This window comes from Crocodylus porosus, unplaced genomic scaffold (genome assembly GCF_001723895.1).
Source record: "Crocodylus porosus isolate Cpor-Errol unplaced genomic scaffold, CroPor_comp1, whole genome shotgun sequence".
Taxonomy (NCBI): domain Eukaryota; kingdom Metazoa; phylum Chordata; order Crocodylia; family Crocodylidae; genus Crocodylus; species Crocodylus porosus.
Window position 1 is genome coordinate 102596733 of NW_017728918.1, and position 19990 is coordinate 102616722.

General features: G+C 41.8%; 1 protein-coding gene across 3 annotated transcripts in view; it reads left to right on the top strand.

Moving 5' to 3' along the window:
• Positions 1-19990, top strand: part of RSPO3 (R-spondin 3) — a 99053-nt gene that overhangs the window by 36041 nt on the left and 43022 nt on the right. For all 3 annotated transcript variants that reach the window (XR_002101680.1, XM_019538000.1, XM_019537999.1), the window contains exons 2-3: positions 16757-16948; positions 19809-19955. Coding sequence is in view for 2 of the 3 variants with exons in the window: in XM_019538000.1 (XP_019393545.1) it covers positions 16757-16948; positions 19809-19955 (339 nt within the window). In the remaining variant the exon portion in view is untranslated. The remainder of the gene's footprint in view (positions 1-16756; positions 16949-19808; positions 19956-19990) is intronic.

Genomic DNA, 19990 nt, shown 5'->3' on the forward strand with positions numbered 1-19990 from the left:
GGGGATGGGGTGCTGGACCTGCCCTGGCTCATGCACCCAACCCCTCCCCCCTTCCCACAGTGCAGGGCTTACCACATGGCCAGGGCTGGCATGGCCAGCAGCTCCACTCGGTCCCAGCTGGCGGTGACAGCATGTGGCTCCAGGCAGTGTTTTTGGATGGTAAGATGTGGTGTGCAGGTACCCAGCCAGGGGTCCCCCTGGGAAGGAGCTGATGCTGAAGATGGCTGGCAGTGACATGGCCAGCTATGCCTTGGGGCTGGGGCTGAGGCTACGGAGCTGTCAAGGCAAGTGTGGGCTCAGGGTCTCAGAGCTGCTGATAGAGGCTGTGACCAGGGAGGTTAGCAGGATGAACTGCTGGAGGCCCAAGGGGCTATCCCTTGGTGACATATCACCATTGCCTGTCAGGCCAGGGTGGGGGCTTGGGCAGGCCATCCACGCTGTTGTATACAGCACCGCTATGGCCTGGGTCCTGGGGTGCAAGGATGGCTGTCATGAACCTGTGGGCATTCCCCAACTAACTACTGTGGTCAGTCAAAGTGACTCACTGTGTCCACAAGGCCTTGACCTTTATGTGGCACTGCCATGCCAATCGGTCATGCCTGTGCTCCCGCATCTGGCCTGACAGCCCCTCATAGACTTAGGCATTGTAGTGCCCACCCCAGGCAAACTGGCACTGCACCTCTACCTCACCTGACAGCATCATCAGGTTGTCAGTCTCCTCCATGGACCAGTTGGGGCTCTGGATGGTGGGCAAGGGTGAGGATGTCACCACTGGGGCTCCTGCACTGGGTCTCTGGGCCTCCATATGGCTATCCCTGTGCTGCCTTCAGCACCTAAGGCCGGAGCACAGTGTGGGACTGACAGCTGCACAGTGAGGTAATGCCCCACAGCACCTGCAAGCTGTGGATTGGCTTTTGGGGGTGGGCTGTGGGCAGCTGGCACTGGCCCTGGCAGGCAGAAGCTGCCTACAGCTGGGCCTGGGTGCTAGCAGCTGTGGAGCACTGCAGTGCCAGGAAGGCAACCTGCAGTGCTCCACCTGCCCAGCAACCTGCCCAGGGAGACACAAGGGCCTGGAGTGGTCTTAGGTTTCCTGCATGTGTGCACCAGGGCTCAAAATGTTTTCAGGCTTTTAAGGGCCTGAGTTTGGGTTCACCATACAGGCAGCCCCGCCCTGGGGCAGGAAAGGTTCCCAGCCCAGCGTTCTGGGGCTAGCCTCAGGTTGGCCCCCTAGTGGCAGGGGTGACCAGGAGCAAATTTGCTCCTCATTGGCATCTATATGTATGTTACTGCACAGTAACTAATCACAAGTAAATTTGCTACCTGCATTTGGTCACAATTAGCATCATTTACTGTGCAGTAAGTGTGCGCACGTGTAGATGTGTTCTCTTGCTATGCAGTAAACTACACTACTGCACAGTAAAGCATCTCATGTAGATGTCCCGAGGAAGTCCTATGTAATTGCTTATTTTAGTTGAATAATGATGATAATTGTGTTAGATTATGCTGTCAGGTTTGGGGGTTTTTAGCAGATCCTAGGTCAGAATATGGTTTATAATGTTTTATATATGCTTTGCCTTCTGATGTGAATGAAACATGTCTTAACATATTTTCCCTATTCAAGCTCATTGAAAAAAAATCATTTAATGTTCTTATTATTTGTTTGTGACAAACAGTGTTATATTTGTCATTTTTTATGCAGGAGACTAGTTGTGTCATTGTGTGCACAGCATTAAGGAGGAAACAACTATTGCAAGGTAGAGGTGTTGTAAGGCAGAGATGGTTGAGATATTTAGGCATGTGTTTTCAAGTTTTTTACCTCCAGGTCACCTGTTTGATGCTAGCTGAACTCACACATAATCAAATTTCTGTCCTTTCTCTCAGTTGTACAATAATTTCTTGGTGAAATTAGTTATTTCTAGTAAAAAAGTATATCATAAAAAAACCCATGAAAATTATCGCCTGCACTAGTTCTGCTAAGAGATCAAGGACACAGTATCATGCGTATAAAGCATTAAAAAATCTAGAGTCAGGTTTTCTGAAATTGAGAAATGTGGTTAAAACTATGAAAATGAATAAATGAATGTTGTTGTGTGTGAGCTCCCAGTCCTCTGCCGCCACCATCCAGCACTCAGGGTTGCGGTATCACGAAGTTTGAGAACCCCTGAATTAAAGTATATAATGTAGGGTTTTTCCAAATTATTATCATGTGATTAGAGATTAGTATAATTGGGGCAGTAATCAATGGAGTTTTTAAGGTTAACTGAATGACTGTATTGTAAATTAAATGCCTCTTATTTCCCTAAAATTTCTGGCATTCTCTGTTGTTTTTCTTCTCCCTTGTTGCTCTTTGCACACTAATCACAGTCCTAGATTGCTGTGGGTAATTCCCAGAAGGAACATGTCTTGTTGGAGTAACTTACCCAGCACTTCGGCTTCATTTACAGGAATTACAGCACCCCTTGCAGAAGGCAGAACAGTCTCCCTTGTATGTAAAGCCATCCCTTTTTTCCAATTATTACATTTCCTATCATGCAGCAGTAGTCATAACTGCGGGGAGGGGAGCCTGAATATTCAGCCAGTCTCAACAGAGACTTTAAATCTGTGCACAAGAATGTTGTGCATATGATGGTCATATACACTTAAGTACACATATGGGCTGGATGGGTGTGTAACTACTCAATTTGCATGGGAAAAGCTTTGTGCCAGCAAAGTTGGGGCATTTAAATCTATGCTGTAAATATTAACGAATTAAGAATTACAACACTGCTATGGGATAGGTACTGTTCTTGTTTTGCAGCTACAAAAACTGAAGTGCAAAGAAAATAAGACCAATTTTTCAAAGTCTGGTGCCTAAAATTAGGCAACAAATCCTATGGTTAAACTCCAAAATAAGAGGCTTCATTTTCAAGAATTCCAAGCACCGACAAGTCACTCTGAAAATCAGGTCATTTATTAAGGAGTCTAAATAAGAGATTAGATGTCTAACTCCAGGCACCCAGATTTGAAAAAATTGCTCCTAAATTTTTTCCCTTCTTAGCACAAAAGATTTCCTTTCAGGCAATGCTTTATTTATTGTGTATGAAATTACCATTCCCCTAAAAAAACAAGATACATGACCCTATCTGGTCCTTCCATCAAGGCTTCTTCAACAATCAACAGGGGGCACTCTCACTGCAGAGCATAATTCAACCTTTCCTTCTATTTATAACTTTATCCTCATGTTTTGGAGATAGAATATGTCATCTTGTAACACAATTTAGCTGCAGCAGCCCAGTATTAGAAGTGGTGGCCTTGCGGTCACTTCACATCCAAGCTCTGTTTCATGGCAGCCCAGTACATGCCGCAAGCCACTAGCCACCAGTCCAGCTGCCAAATATTCAGCTTATTCAAAATAGCTTCTATGACTTTCAAAACAGCTTCTATGATTTAAAGCTTTCCTAATATCTCAGCGATGTTTTGGATTTCACTGAGGCCTACCTAATTGTTGTATTAGACATGGTTTTGTTTATAGGAATGTATTATATGTCTATTGTTTATTTTGCATTATCTTAACTTAATTATTTTACTTCATCACAAAATAGAACCGAATGTTCCAATGTTTCTAATACCATAGCTCTTAGAAGAAATGTTCTGCTACAGAGCACTATTATGACGTGCCAAGAATATTTTGCAAGTTGGCTGAGTATTCCAACACCTGAATAAAGAAGTTATCCTAGGTCATGAAACAGCCAATGGACCATTCCATGGTGACATGTGTTGGGAAGAAAGAGATGTTTTTGAAAGTTGAACTTAGATGTGCAATGCTAGGTTAAAACTTTATACTTCCCAGGGGCAATGGTGTAATTATAGATAAGGCATTTGGCAATACTGTTATTATTGGTCAAACACTTTATTAAACTAAAACTTTTCACCCAACTGGCTAAATTCAGCAAGAAAATTATTTGCAGAATGGTTTATTACTGTAACATTCATCACATAATGTATCAGAAGAATCAATCTAATTGAGGGAGCAGTGAGTGTAGTATCTATGATAACAAGGGTTTGTGTTACATTATTAAAGACACATTTTTTTACATATTTTGCCCCTTCTAATGCCACAGTAGGAGACTGCTAAGCTCATTTAGGTGTCTTAACATTGTATTTCATACCCCAAAATATTTCTATATGTAAGTTTGCATCTGAATTTCCTGGATTTTAACGCTTGCATTTCATTCATTATAACATTTCTACTTTTATTCCTGAGTTATGAGTCTGTCCTCTTAACCATCCCTTCATTTTAATAATTTTTTTAACTTTCATTTTCCCTGTTTTTAATAAACGTGATACATGTGGTATAAATAAAAAGAAAATGTTGCCCTCTGAGATTTTTAATATTTTGAAGATCTATAACATTGCCCTTAATTTTTTTTGACTAGAGTTGGTTATAGAAAATCTGATGAAACACTTTTTCATCAGAACATACAGTTCCATCAAAGACTAAGCATTTTGTAAAAGCAGATATAGATGTGCTAAGGTGCATTAATGCTATGTTGACTGACTTGGGACTAACTTTAGTTGCAAGTCAGTCTGTACACCACATTAATGTGGTCACACTTGAAGATAGGCTACAGATTCAGGCAGACCTAAATAGGCTAGCATGTTGGGCAGATCGGAACCAGATGAAGTTCAAGATCGAGAAATGTAAAGTGCTCCACCTGGGGACAAACAACCCCCTGCTCACGTAGAGGCTTGGCAGTGGACCTGGGAGTAATAATAGACCAGAGTAGGAATATGAACTGGCAGTGCAGTGCTGTAGCCAGTAGGGCACATAATACTCTGGCTTGCATCAATCGATGCATCTCCAGCAAAACCATGGTAGCCATTCTTTCACTCTACTCAGCACTGGTGAGACCACAGCTGAAGTACTGCGTCCAGTTCTGGGCACCACACTTTAACAAGTGGACAAGCTTGAGAGAATCCAAAGAAGGGGCCACCCATATGATCAGAGACTTGCATGACAAACCATATGAGGAAAGTCTGAGGGAGCTGGGACTCTTCATCCTGAAAAAGAGAAGGCACTTGGTATCTGCTTACTGCTACATTAGGGGAGTACATCAAAGGCTCAGTGAACAACTGTACACCAGGGCACCCTTGGGGAAAACCAGGGGTAATGGCCACAAACTCCTGGAAGGCCGTTTCAGGCTCAACGTTATGAAAAACTTCTTCAGTCAGGGTGTCCAAACTGTGAAATAAGCTCCCTCCAGAGGTGGTGCAATCACCTACTCTGGAAGTCTTCAAGTGAAAACTGGATGGTAACCTTGCTGAGGTCACATGACCCCAGTTATCTTCCTTGCTTGGTGCAGGGGGCTGGACCCAATGATGTTTCAAGGTCCCTTCCAGCCTTACAATCTATGAATCTATGAATGCATCTTAGCACATGCCTGTGTAGACACGTGCCTAAATCACTTTAATGTGCATTAGCCAAATGCACATTAAGTTTAGGCATGCATAAAAGCATATATAGGCATGCCCATTTTGTACCTGATGTATTATTTGGGGGGGACAGTGTTAATAACAGTAAAACTACATGAAGGAGGGGCCTGAAAGGAGTTCAGTCTGAGTATCTCAGCATCTCTGTGCTTTCAGGATTCACCTTAGCTTTACCCTTCAGTTCCCCTAACTTTCCTGCCTCTTCACAATAGAAATGGAGTGGCAAAATCATGGAGAATGTTTTAATCAACACATTGGCCACAAAACATTTAAAGAACTGTGGCTGCTGGGCTAAGTAAACTAACAGGAGAAATGTACTTTCATGTCCACAATCCTTCATATCGCTCAGGATGGCCAATAGCCAATGAAGCTAACTGCATGCAAATTAGCTTAAAAACAAAAGGAGTGATTGGCTAAGTTATTATCTCTGAAGTTATAACATTTGCAATCAAGTTTATCTTGAGATGTTGACTTAAACCTGCCTGTAGTCTTAATAGCCCTAACCAGGACACACACAAGTCATTAAAGTCTCAATATAATTAGAGTGTAATTTCTTTAAATATCCATAGTTCAATTAATGCCAACTCTGTGGAAAATTTGATGTGTTAGGATTTTACTGATTTAGGATGAAGAACAAAGGCTGTTAAGATGTTGAACAACAAGTTTTTAAGTAATTTTAACGCATAAGCTAATAAATTTGCTTGTAATTTCTCAAAAAACTGATTTTGTGCTCACTGATTTTGTGGGGGTAAATATTATGAATATTTTTTCATATGTAAACATGACTTGAATCCTTGATGAAACACAGAATGGAACTCCAGCAACCAAAAGAATCACAACACTGATTGCTGCTGAAAATATTCAATATAATCCTAGGTGTTTTTGCTTTATGGTAAACTATATGACATGCTTGTGTTCCTGTTGGGTACATAGCCTGCTAAGTTTCTTCCATGTCGGTAATGTATAAGTCCTGAAGACAGAGTTAAAGATGTAGGGCATGGAACATGATTCAAAGGGAGGAAGGAGTGCCCAAGGAGTGAGGAAGCAAGCCCCAAGTAGATGCCATTCATATCTACTTCAAAAGAAAAAAAAAACAAGAAATTTGGAAGCAGAACTGAGTAAATTTATATGAGTCAGAAACTTGTTTAAATCATACTTATCAAATAACTAATACCTAGCAAAAACTGGATATCTAATAAAGTTGGTTTTTGAAAGTCAAGCAGTGGTAACCGTAAAGTGGCTGATTTAGAAAATAGGTGAAATCCCAGTGTGAATTTTTGTCATATATTTCAGCGTCCTAGGATTTAACTCTGTGACTTTAAGCCTGTTGGTGGTAGATTCTTTTGCCCAGCTTTCCTATCAAAGTCGAGTTTTTATGTTATATCATATTATTCATAATGTACTCAAAAGCACTTGACAATTTTTTTATATGGACAAAATTCAGTGGCATATGAGTAAAACGAGAAATGTAAGTTTTTATTTGCTAAACACTGACAGCTTGTACAGTGACGATCTAAGAAGGTGGCTGTGAACAGCTGCAATTATACTAAATATGTACAACAGTTCCTGCATGGAGCCTTGGATATTATAGCTTGTTTCACTGGAAAATAGAATGTTGAGCCAACATTCAGAATTTCCCCCTATTCTTTTAGAAAACTTTGAGGTCTTAATATGTCCCAGACACAGATAGGACCTCAAGTTAAAATCACTTCTGAAAATTTGGTATCCTTTCATATTAACTTATGAGCACTACATAAGAGTCCAAAGCTTAGCGTAGAGCTTGAAATCATGGGGACTGCTGTATAACACATTGGGTACATGTGTATTTATGCTGGCTTAAATTTACAGCGCAGTAAGCAGGAATAGGATGGAGTCTACATGTGCAGGCGTTAAAGCACATTAACACCATATGTGGACTGACTGGGGACTAAAGTTAGTCCCCAGTCCGTCCACAGACACAGTGTTACTGTGCAGTAAGAAATCTACAAGTGCATTACTGAACAATAATGAATCAGGAATAAATTTGATACCTGCATGACACAAATATCAAATTTATGCTCAAGTTGGCATAAGTCACTATATTTACTGTGCAATATGGTCATGCATGTGTAGACACATGCCCATACTGCACAGTAATTTCGGCTACTGCACAGTAAACGTGCATGTGTAGATGCTCCCACTGGAATGAAAACCAGGAAAGCCTCACTGAAACCAACAGAGTTTTTGGTCTTTCATTGGTTTAAGTGAGAATATAATTTAATCCATAATTTTCTACTTCACAGAGGAGAGTGGTACCAATTCAACCAGAATCAGATAACACATAGGAAACATACCGATATTTTTACAAATCTGCTATAAGGGTCATAGTCCTTTAAGGATGATACGGCACTAAAAACAAATTTTAAACTAAAAAGTTCACTTTAAACATTTAATCAGTGACACCTGTCAGAATGTACAGAATTAGGGGAAGTGACGTTTAATTTTCTATTGGGTAAAGCTAAGGCAGTGGCCTGACTGGCTATATAACTTATTAGTTTTTTATACTGCAAACATGGTACTGGAAAATAATAACTTCACCATGGCATTATGGGTTAGTGGTCTTCTCCCTGCCCCCACTGAATAAAGTAAAATCTGTTCTCTTTCAGTTTTCTTTCAAAAACCATGGAAAGAAGTATTCTTGTTTCAAAAGACCATGTGGGAAATGGGAAACTTGAAAACACTACTGTAGTTAGTTAACACTGACAGTATGAGCTCAGTGATCCTTGTGCAGTAAATGAGTGTGCTATTGAAAAATAGAAGTTTCTAACATGGCAAATTCACAGACAAGGAAAGTAGAATGATGAGCCCAGACTTGGATTTCATCAATGCAAACCTCACTGAGTATACCAGACTTCCCCAAAATTGCAATGTTTAATGCTGGACAAAATGTTAGTGGCAGATGGACAATATAAAAGAAAGTTTATGGTGATTGTCATGTGCCCTCTGCTTAGAGGTTTACTTCATCCACACCTTTTAGTGAGGAGAAGGAAGGGAAGTTACGGTTTGTGCACCTTTCAATGATAGACTGTTAATTGGGGATCTTAATGATTTGGTTATTAAATCATCAAGAAGGATGATTTGATTATTAAAAGGAATCTGGCAGAAGAGATTGATACCAAATATGACTTCCCTCCAACACTCACATTTTCCCTTGTCTCACTCTTACCTCATTTAGCAAGAAGACTTTCCTTACTAGTAGCTGAGAGGTATGTACTCTGGCTGGCGGTGACACTGGTTTCATAATCTCTGGAACTTTTTTATTACAGTCCTTTTACATCACTCACCTTCCTTTCTATAACAATCATCTTGCCCACAAATAAAGAGAGGTAATAAACCATTTGCAGTCTTTCCTACTTAGAAAAGATTTACTTGTCCTGAGGGTTGAGGTCAGATATGCATTTTGGAAGCGAATGTAGTTACTTCCAAATGCATCTGTTGGCACTTTGTAGGAATTTTTTTTTTAATATCTGTACTTTGTGAAGAAAAATATGTGGTGTAATGCTGTCAACAGCCTTAAGATTGCTTAGCATATTAAAATACCTTTACTCTGTGTATCTGTCTCACTCCCTGCTCTGCCTGAATTTCCTACATCCCAGAATTTTGCTGGAGCTATGCAGAGTGCATGGGAAAAAAAACAACTTCCCTTCCGTCTCCACACAAAGAATTTTTCAGTTTATTTACAAAACTTCCTGGAATGAGAGTGAGCCATTTGTGGTTCCTGTGGCTAGTTTGGGGGTTATTTCTGCTGTGCTGAAGATACTAGTAGATTGAATTAAACTCTCTGCACCCTCTGGTGAGGTTTTTTTCAGTCTGTTGATGCTGTTTCTAACCAAATTCAATGGAATGTTTCCTGGCAGCCAGTATTTTTCATTATCAGGATCATGCCAGACATATATAACGCTGAGGCATCCCCAGTGAGTTCTTGGCCATTTGTGACGAGGGCCCCCTTGTTGATAGATACTGTTGAGAATGTGGTGCAGTCCCAAACTCCTGCCTCTGTTGCTCTTTGGAACTGCTACCACTTGATATGCAAAAGAGGTTGGTTTCTGCGCCTTCAGATGAGATGTGCCTCTTGAGAGCAGAGGTGCTCCATCAATCCAGGCAGATGTGTGAGGAAAAGAGCTTTCCAGTCCTTGGGGAATCTCTTTCCTGAAACCCATTTCAGGAGACTTCAGGCCTCTTCTTTGTAAGCCTTGTGCCATGAAAGGAAGATAACAATACTCAAGAGTAAGACTAAAGTCAGACAAGAACTTTAAGTCTCTGGAACAGATCTCTCCAGTCCTATCCACTTCACAATAAGATCCACAATTGTTTGGGGAATGCAGGGAGGAGAGCAAGGAAACTTACCATTAGCAAGTGGACTAAATGCTCTAGTTTCGTTTCTGTTTCTCTTTTAAAACAGGAATTACCAGGGCTTCTCTAGTTGTTCTCAAGTCTGAGTTTTGTATATGGGACCTCCAAACCTGAGCTTCATAGAGGATTCCTGCTAATGTGTTGATGAGATAAGGGGTCCAAGATGGGCTAGAATCCCTATGTGAAATCAAATTTGAGGTGCCTCTTGCACAGCGATATCTTCATTGTAGAGTTGGACTGGCTGTCACCCTTCACTTCCCTGCCTTACTCCTTCTCCACAGAAAAAGCTCTAATCTAGGCTTGAGGATGTTTTAAGTGTAGGGTGGTAGGTCTGGCTAGGGGTAGAGCTTGATCTCAGCTTTCCCCTCACCCTTAATTAAGCGCAGGTGTTCTTAATCCTCCAATGTTATCCCACAATTCCATCTGGGCTTCTACTTCCTCCCTTCATTTTCACTGTAAGTCACTTCCATGGGCCCCATGTTTGCCTGTTTCATTTATGCTGCACTTCTACCACTTTCTAATAGAAATGCTGTCCAAGTGCTATGAATCACTTAGTGGCTTGCAGACTGAATTCCTTAATGGCATTCTTACTAAAAGTTCTTACTGCCAAGTGCTGTTTGCTTTTGTCTTCAGGACTGTTCAGATTAATAATAAGCAGGTCCACTTGGAAGTTATTTACCTAAAATGTCATTCTTATATTGCTCCTGGAGGAGGAGCATCAGTTCCATGGTAGGCAGGAGAGAGAGTAAATTAAAAGTGAATTTACAGGGTTGTTCTACTTTAAGTCCCACTAAGAAACTTGGGCTATCCCGTCAGAAGTGCCCAGCACCATTGTGAATACAGTTTCATGGGTCTGGGTTCCTGAGCGAGGCTTTACAGTGGTGGGTGTTCCATCTGGGCAAGGTTAATCCAGGCTAACTGCAGTGAGGACATAGATATTGAGAATGTCCTGATATAGGAGGCCATGAGCAACAAAGTCCCTCTAGTGGGGATTGAGACTTGGGACCATTTCATGAACTGGTCTCTATGTTTACATCTTGGACTTGAATGTGAATAGGGTTGATAAGATGAATGAAATAAGTGTGGCCTATTGTGGCAACAACTATTTTCCCAATCAAAGTCTTATAAATACCTTTTCTTTTTTTGCTAGCTTCCACATGTATCTATATAGAAAAGACAGAGAAAATAAAGCACAAAATCTGATTGCAAAGTCCTTATATGGTTTAAAAGTTTCCCTTTTTTCAGATTGTAGGATTTATTTGCTTCATGTTGCTTGAAATTTCCATATTGTTTGCTTGAAATTTCCATATTAAGCTATCATTTTAAGTTAAGGTTAAATAGCTCCATGTCCCTAACTTTCTACTTTTAATGAGAAAAACTCTACTCATTGTTTCCATTGTAGGACTTTGGAAAATAGTCTGAGAAAAGAAAATCCATAGTAATTTTATTTGCTAATGATGCTCCAAACTCATATCAGAACAGTGCATGCAAAAGCCCTCCAAGGGCTAAAACATTAAAGCCAGGAAGAGAAGAACATTCATAACTAGTTCAGTTTTTCTGGGATCTGTTGCAGAGGTTAAGGTTTCACAGCATTTAAAAAAGAAGAGCAGACTGCTCCTAAATGTATGCACACATATGTAACTTCATTTAAATCAGTATAGCAGGCTTCCACCTGGATAAGTAGATGAAAGGAATTTGGCCCTGAATCTCTACCTCTTCACCTGATTCACCTGCTATGGTAAACCTGCTATTTTACCACTTTTTTCTTGTATATGGCATAAGATGGTAAGTGGTGACACTAACAGTGTTCTCATGGACAGGGAGGTGAGAGAGCTGGTGGTGAATTTAGCCCCATCTTGAGATACGGATATCACAACCCTGCAATGGCTTACTTTTATTCTGGCTCACAAAGATAACTTTGAGGAGTGTGGGGTTTTTTGTTTGTTTTGCTTTCGGAATGAACTAAATTACACCAAATACCATGTGGTTTTGAGAGACAGCATTTCTTGGACTTATCTGCAATACGAAAAACCTAATCTCTTGATTCCTTTGCCAGTAGCTAACCCCCTACGCCACACTGCCTCTCTGCCAAGAAAATGGACATCCCTATGCCCTAGTGACTATATCTGCAAGTTGTAGCTAATAAAAACACACAAAACTCATATTGCACTATTTCACCTGTAGGTTTAAAGGCACTTTACAAGGAAGCTATACATTATTGTCCCCTTTATTGTTATTTTTTTTTTGCTACTGACCTAAGTACAGAGGCTTGAAATGATTTTTGGTAGGGGCCCCACAGCCAGATTCTAAAATGTTTGAGTTCTGTTCTTAGCACTTTCATAAGCTTCTTGTGGCAAATAATTTAAATCAGGGGTGGGAAAATACAGCCCAAGGGCCAGATCTGGCCCACAGAGGGATTTTGTCTAGCCCACGACAGGTCCCTTGGTGCCACCTGGCACAAGCAGCATCCAGCTCATAGCACATCCTCCCTACCCCTGGGCATGCAGTGGAGTTGAGGTGGCTCTGCAGCTGTACTGCCTTTCTAGGCAGCCCAAGTGGTGGTGGTTCCCTTCAGCAGCCACTGCCACTTGCCCCAGCCCCGTGGTACTAGCAGGGACCCACGCACACAGCCCTGACCCTGTCCTGCACCCAATCTGGACTCAGCCCAGAGGAGCAGACCATCTCTGAACCAGCAGAGCACCAGCCCAGCTCACCCCATGCCTGCTCGAGACTCATCCACTCATGCTGAGCAACGGTAACAGTGGCAATGGCTGGGCAGAAGCTGATGCTGGGCATGGGGGGAAAGCAGCCCCTGCCCTTCACTGCTGCCAGGCCCTTCTTGCTACAGCCACTGGAGCCCGTGTCTGAACTCCCCTACAGCTCCTCTACACTGCCACTGCTACCTCAACAGGCAGTGGTGATGGTTGTGGAGAGAATCAGCAGAGCAGCCTAAGTGCGAGGGGGTGGGGGATGTGCTGTGGGAAGCTGCAGCAAGAAGGGCCCAGCAGTGGTGGGGGAGGGGAGGAGGTACTTTTCCTCTGGGCTCAGCAGCAGCTTCTGCCCAACTGCTGCCACTGCTGAGTGTGAGGAGGCAATCTGGAGCAGGCATGGGGCAGGCTGGGGTCAAGACTCTGTACATGGGTCCCCATTAGTATCACAGGGCTGGGGCCAGTGGCATCCAGAAGGAGCCCCCACTGCTGCCTGGGATGCCTAGAAAGGTGGGCCAGGCCAGAGTTGGGACTGGGGTTGTGCACTGTTGGCAGTGCTGGGGAGGAACCTCAGGGCACGTGGGCTCCAGGCTGTTGCAGGAGGTGGGGGTGCTGACCGGCTTGCAGCAGCTCCCCAGTGCTGCCTGTATGGCCCATGGGCCCAAATAATTGCCCGCCCCTGATTTAAGCCCTCTGGGGTACAATTATGTTGGTTAAACAAAAGGACAGAAACGATGCCCTCTGTTTTGCCCCATCCCTAGGCTAGGGACAGACATTCAAAAAGCCTGAGCCTGAATTCATTCAGTTTTTGGAGGCTAGTCTAGCCTGGTTAGGCTGAACCAGTTTCCAACCATACAGACAGTCCCTCTTGACTGGGGAAATTCAGGCACATGCCTGCAGTGACTTAGGCTGGAAGCCAGTGGGCGCTAGAGCACCCCTCTGTGCCCTTTCACAGCTGAGCTGAGGTGGGTGTGGCCAGGACCCAGCAGGGCTTTGATTAGGGAGGACAGTAAACCCCCAGCCTGCCTGCAGTCCCAGGCTTTTCCCTGCTCTCTGCTCAAGGGGCAGGAGTATTGCCAGCCTGCAGCCTGGGCTAGCACTCTGAGGCATGGTGTCGGGGGGGGAGGGGTGGTATGCAGTACATGCATCTGTTGATGATACAGAGTTTTTCACTCTCCCTCCCTGCTTCTATGTACTGTCTGCAGCAAACTGACAGGCAAGCAAGCCGGGATTGGGGAGGGGGTGCTCATAACAGTGTTTATCACCCTTATCTCAGTTTTTATTGTCCCATTAAGACTGTTAACTCTACCTGTTGATTCAGCACGGACCCAGCATGTGGTCTGTTAGCTAATACACAGGTACCTCCTCAGCAAGACAGAGAGGAGGGGGGAATTCCTGCTTAGCTGGGAGTGATGAGGAGTAAGGGGGGAGCAAACAGCTCTTAAACAGCATTTCCAAGGAAGAACATTAAGCTACTTGTTAAAAGGCATGTCTGCTTTGTCTCTGTGTTAGGCCCAGGAACAAATGCCAAGAAGCATACTTTGAATATATCACAAATAACAGAAATGAAGCCATGTAGCCAATTTATAGTGCCCATGCACCAAGAAGTAGCCCTGAGCTGGAGAGCCTGACTCAGGCACTGGACATGTGCTCACTGCTACAAAAGAAGCAGCTACATTGCTTCTTTTCCAGGATTTGGCACAGAGGGAGCAGGAGCAAGGGGCAGGGTGTGCTTCTTGGCAGTGCTCCCAGGCTTGGCATGGAGGCCATGGAGACATGCCCTAAGGGCTCAGTTGGGACTTTGCCACAAAGTTAGGGGCAATGTCCTTAAGTACTGCTTCTTGCATGAGACAGTATAAGAATCTACCTGCGGTTCAGATCTTGTGGTATAATACAAGTTCTTGTGGGTAGCCACAAGAGCTCTACAGAATGTTCGGCACAAAACAAAAAAGTCATGATGAAGGATCCAATTTAAGGCATTTAATCTAAAAAAATGTACTTACTTAATTTCTTTTAAAAATTCAAAACTTTTACTTCATTTTCAAGCATATGAGCTTTTTGGTTTGCATATTGGGTTACAATGGAGCACATAATCAACTTTATAATGGGGACATGGGTTACTGACTTAAATGTATTGGCCTCCTCAAGATAACAACAAAACAGTTGCACATTAGTGGGTAAGCATGGTTTTTATCGTGCAACATTTGTGTGGTTTGTACAAGAAGGAAGAGGAAAATGAAGTAGTGTCTAGGATTTTTTTATGCTTTGAAATGAGAAGGAGCTGAAAATTCATCACATAATGGATCTCAATTATGGAGCAATTATCACCTCTTCATAATAAAACTTCTCTGTCCTAAGAGGTTATACTTCAAGCTTGACTTAAACGTTTTCTATGTCAAAAGAGCCTTCTTATTCTACCTGCTTTGATAAATTTTTTTGTTTCTTATTGTAAGCCACACTGAGCCTTGTTGGGGAGGGTGGCATACAAATAAATAGATTTCTACCTTTCATATGTGATCACACCTAATAGGTTTCCTGTCAAAACTGCTCACACTTTTTATGTATATCAACTTTAATGACAAATGCTGTGTTTTAGCAGTTTTTTCATCCTTATGTCAGATTAATTCAAAGAAAGTCATGGATTGTTTTTAAATAATATTAGTTTCTCTGTCATTTTATTAGTCCTGCCTTTGAAAATGACCTCAGTGTGAGCACCTGTCTGGTTTTCAGTGTTATATATAATGCAATTATAGGGTTCCTCCCTACCAGAGCCTCTGATGCTCTGCTTCTGGTAGAGCTACTGCCTGCAAGGTTTAGTCCCCAACAGGGGGAACTCTTCAGCTGCATCTGCTGGGAGCCTATAACACCCCACGTCTCACAGCCCTAATTAAACCCTGCACCCAGCAGTCCCCAGTGGGGGGAAACCCTTGGGCCCATCCTAGAACTGGACACAGGGCTGTCTGTGCTGTGGCCAACACTCAGCTAATTGTTGGCCCCATATGTGGGACCGCGAGGCACCTGGCTTTCAAACTGCCAGTGCAAGGAGAGCCCAGAATTATGATTCCCCTGCACTAGCAAGTAGTAATAGCATAATTGGAATCTGATCCCTAATCCCAACGATGCATCTCCTGCCATACACGTGGTGTGGCAGAAGGCACAAATTTTGGGACTGGGAATCAGATCCTAGTACACCATTGAATGAATGCATGTCTAAGGCTCCTATACCACAGATGCAGTATTTAGAGCACTCAATTCCATAATCTAAACTCTTCAAAAAATCTAGTCTAGGTGCCTAGGGATGTTGCCATTACAAATATTGTACCTAATAAATCGGTGCAGCTTTGCCATTGCTTGAGACAAGTAGAATCCCAGCTTCAAAAGACTAAATCATCAATATGTAAGAACTTCTGCATTGACCAAGGAGGCATAGTACCATGGTCCCCAGATTTTACTGTGTCCCTCACAGAAATATTTCATTGATAGGTCTCTGCTACTAAAAAGGTACTTTACAGTGTCTCATTATTTTCTACTTTATAACAGTTAGTTCCTGTAAATACCATGAGCATTAATTCTTTTAAAACTTAATGTGCAGTAAAAGACAACAACAATTTCTTTTCTGTTTCCTGATGAATTACAAGGATACAATGAAAGTGAAGTATAATCCTACCTATGTTTCATGCCATGATGGGGGTAGGCTGGATGCCACAGTTAAGTCTGAACATCAGGTTGCAATTGATAGAGATTAAATACATGCCAGAGTGAGCATTCCAAGGAAAGCAAGAGGATGAGGATGTCTCCTTCTGTCTTCTTATCAAGGCAATTTAATATGAGCTCTAACAGGAACATATTCCTGTATAACAGAATCCAATTAAGAAGTCACTTCATCACTGAAATAAATGAGGTTGTGTTTTAATTATATAAATAAGAAATAAAATGCAAAAATAAATTAATGTGCAAAAAACTTTATTTATCTTTGCTCCTCAGATTAATTGAACTTCTCATTTTAATGTAATTGAAGGCAACTGAAAAGAACACTGAAATGAAATGTCAGGTCATGAGAGATATGAAACAAAATGAACCAGCCTCCAGAATACACGGCATTTAACACAACATTCAAAGTACAGAAGCATCTGTCATACCAATGCCTTGTCTAATTTCTTTTTCCTTTTAATAATTTGTCCTCCTAGTGCATCCTAATGTGAGCCAGGGTTGCCAAGGTGGGTGTGCAACATGTTCTGACTACAATGGATGCTTGTCATGTAAACCCAGACTCTTTTTTGTTCTGGAGAGGATCGGCATGAAACAGATTGGGGTGTGCCTTTCTTCATGTCCAAGTGGATACTACGGAACACGGTATCCTGACATAAATAAGTGTACAAGTAAGTGCTCTAGAAGATGACATTGTAAATTTGCTCAATCTGAATTGAGACCAAACTATAACATTTAAATTAATTGGCAATGTTCTTCCCAATCTCCCTTCCCTAACCTCTGTTATGCTGTAACAAGAAACGTGATGTGATTTTCAGAGCTCTTTTGAATCTATATTCCAAACCTGTTCTAAACACAATAGCACTTCAGCAATTTTACACTGTTTTGGTCAACAGTTTCCCAACCAGGGAAGATTTAAATTGATTCTCAAAGCTAAATAGACACATAACTACTATTTTTTCTTTTTAAAATCCCCTTCCTGGACAACAGTTTTTAAAAATGTTAACAGGCTTTTGAGATTTGAAAAAAAGGAACAAGGAAATTTAAAAAGAAATATCAACTGCCTTTTAATCAGTTCTTTATTAGCCTATAGGGCTAAGTACAGAGCATCAAAAAGCTCAAGGCTGAATCAGTTCAGTTTTTGCAGGTTAGTCTAAGCTGAACAGATTAAATTGCAACAGAAGTGAACAGGCATTTACCTTTGATTTGGGAAATGTAGCCACATGCCTGCAGTGGCTCAGACCAGAAGCTGGAAAGGCAGTAGGGCACAGCTTTCTGGCTGTGTGTTCACTTCCTCTGCCTGCTGCCCCAAGGTCTCTGAGATTTGCAATCCAGAATTACAGCAGCAGGACTCTGCAGGTTTGCTCATCATTTCCTTTTCCTGCTTCCAGGAGTCTCTGGGATTTGTAGTTCACAGTTGAGCCTGGGAAGGGGTGTTTAACCACCCTCCCTGGCCCCAGACTCCAGCCAGGGTTTCCCCCCCTTGTTAGCCAGCCCTCACTGCTCCAGCTAGGGAGCAGAGGGGTGTGGCCAGCCCTGCTCTCAGGAGCAGACAGCCCAGCCCAGCCCAGGGTTGGAAAGCATGCTGGGATGCTGGGGGACTTGAACCAGGAAGGGGTCTGGGACAGAAGCTTCATAAACTGGTTAACCCAAATCAGTTAAGTCTAATACTACATTCAACCTGATTTATCTTAAACCAGTTTCAGCCATTTTTAAATTGGTTTATGTGCACTGAACTTTTATTTTGTTACAGGCTTAAACCAGTTTCTGATCACTTAAACCAGTTTATGTGTATTTCTGTCCCTAGCCTAGGGGTACATGCAGATCTTATGCTTAGGTCAACCTAACTTGGGTTAGGTCAATCTAAGTGCCAATCTGTACAAACATTCAGAGAGACTAGATCAGGCAAAAAATGGCTAGCCTGATATAATTTAGTTCACCTGAGGTGGTGAACTAAGTTAGATCAGGAACAGGTTAACTTAAGCTAACAAACGTCTGTACATGTTTGGAGTATAGACCCTGAGCTGAGAATGCCCAGCTGTTCTCCCCAGTTCCAAGGCTGCACTCTTCATACTTCCCCTCCACCATGACACGGCTATTTTTAGTCCTCTGAGCCCCCCACCTCTGGATGGAAAGTTCCCACAGCAGACCCACCAACACGCCCCCAGACCCACCAGTCCCCTATGATCTTGCCAGCCTCCCTGCCCCCAGACCTGCCAGAATCCCACTCCTAACCTGCCTGTCCTTCTCTCACCCTGACTTATGTAGATCGGGTTCCTGGTATAGCTCCCAGTACCAGTGAATACATACACAAACCTGATCAGCCAAACCTGATCTATATTCACACAATTTAACGTAAGTAATGTGATCATAGAATATGTGCATGTACCCTCAGTGTGTACATGGAACATATGGATCAATACCCAGGTAGTTCTCCTAGATTTTATTTGCTAGTACAGTGCAGCCCAGATCATTCATACATATCCAAGTTGTTCATAGGCTCCTTTGTTCACAGTGGGTTGATGAATTAAAGATGAGTCAGTCAACTACTTGGTGCAGCTTTTACTTCAGTCGCCAATCAGACAGAGCTCATCAGGGATCCTGCCTAATTGTTATCTATGGCTCTATACCACTGTCTCCTCCCACCAGTTAGTTTTTGAACTGTTCTTTTCACAAGGGAGCCCAACCTTATGAGACATCTAGATTCTACTATAAGTCATCTGATTGGATAAAAAAAATCCTACTATATTGAGTCATTAAAGAATTTTAAATGTTTGCATAGTTTTCTATAAGAGCATTTTTAGAACTTGTCCTTTACATATCACACACACACTGTATTGTATGAAAAGGTTATATTATAGTGTTAAAATACTTCTCATGGTATACTGCTTCTGCCCTGTATAAATGATATAAATATAATTTTAAAAGTATATGTAAAATTTGAAGGGAGTATAATAGAACATAATGTATCATAAAAAATGAAATATTAGAAAAAGATGCAAAATCATTTTATTTATTATGTACTTACTTAAATTATATGCTGCCATCCTGAACAGATATTCAAGGTGGCTTATAATAAAAATAATAATATGAAGCAAATTCTAAATTCTGAATGATTTCTTATTCCTCAATGAATACATTGGATGGAAGTGAGTCTTCACTGCCCAGCACCTTATGTAGTTATTTAATGGAAAATGAGTGTAATGGAAATTGGATGTTTTGATTTGGTTGCATTTTCCACTCACTTTTTATCAGTAGAAATGACTACACAAAATGCAAGGCTTTTAAGACAAAGCTGTTGACCTAATTCTTATTTATGCCAAGGCATATCAGTACTATATTTTGTACATTACTAAACTAAAATAGTGAAGAGGCCTTAAAGAATAATTTGCTCCTACTCAGAGGCCTTTTTACTTTGCTATAGTTGTTTGTGTCATGCATAAACCTACATCTTAGCAAACATATGTATCAGATACTTTGGAGTTATTAAGTATGAGTGACAGGATGTAACTGCTATTTTTTATATTACAGAATGTAAAGCTGACTGTGAAACCTGCTTCACCAGAAATTTCTGCACAAAGTGCAAAAGTGGGTTTTACTTATACAGTGGAAAGTGCCTTGAAAATTGCCCTGAAGGGCTGGAAACCAACAATCACACAATGGAGTGCACCAGTATTGGTAAGCAGAATCTCTGGTCTACGGGTATACCTTTT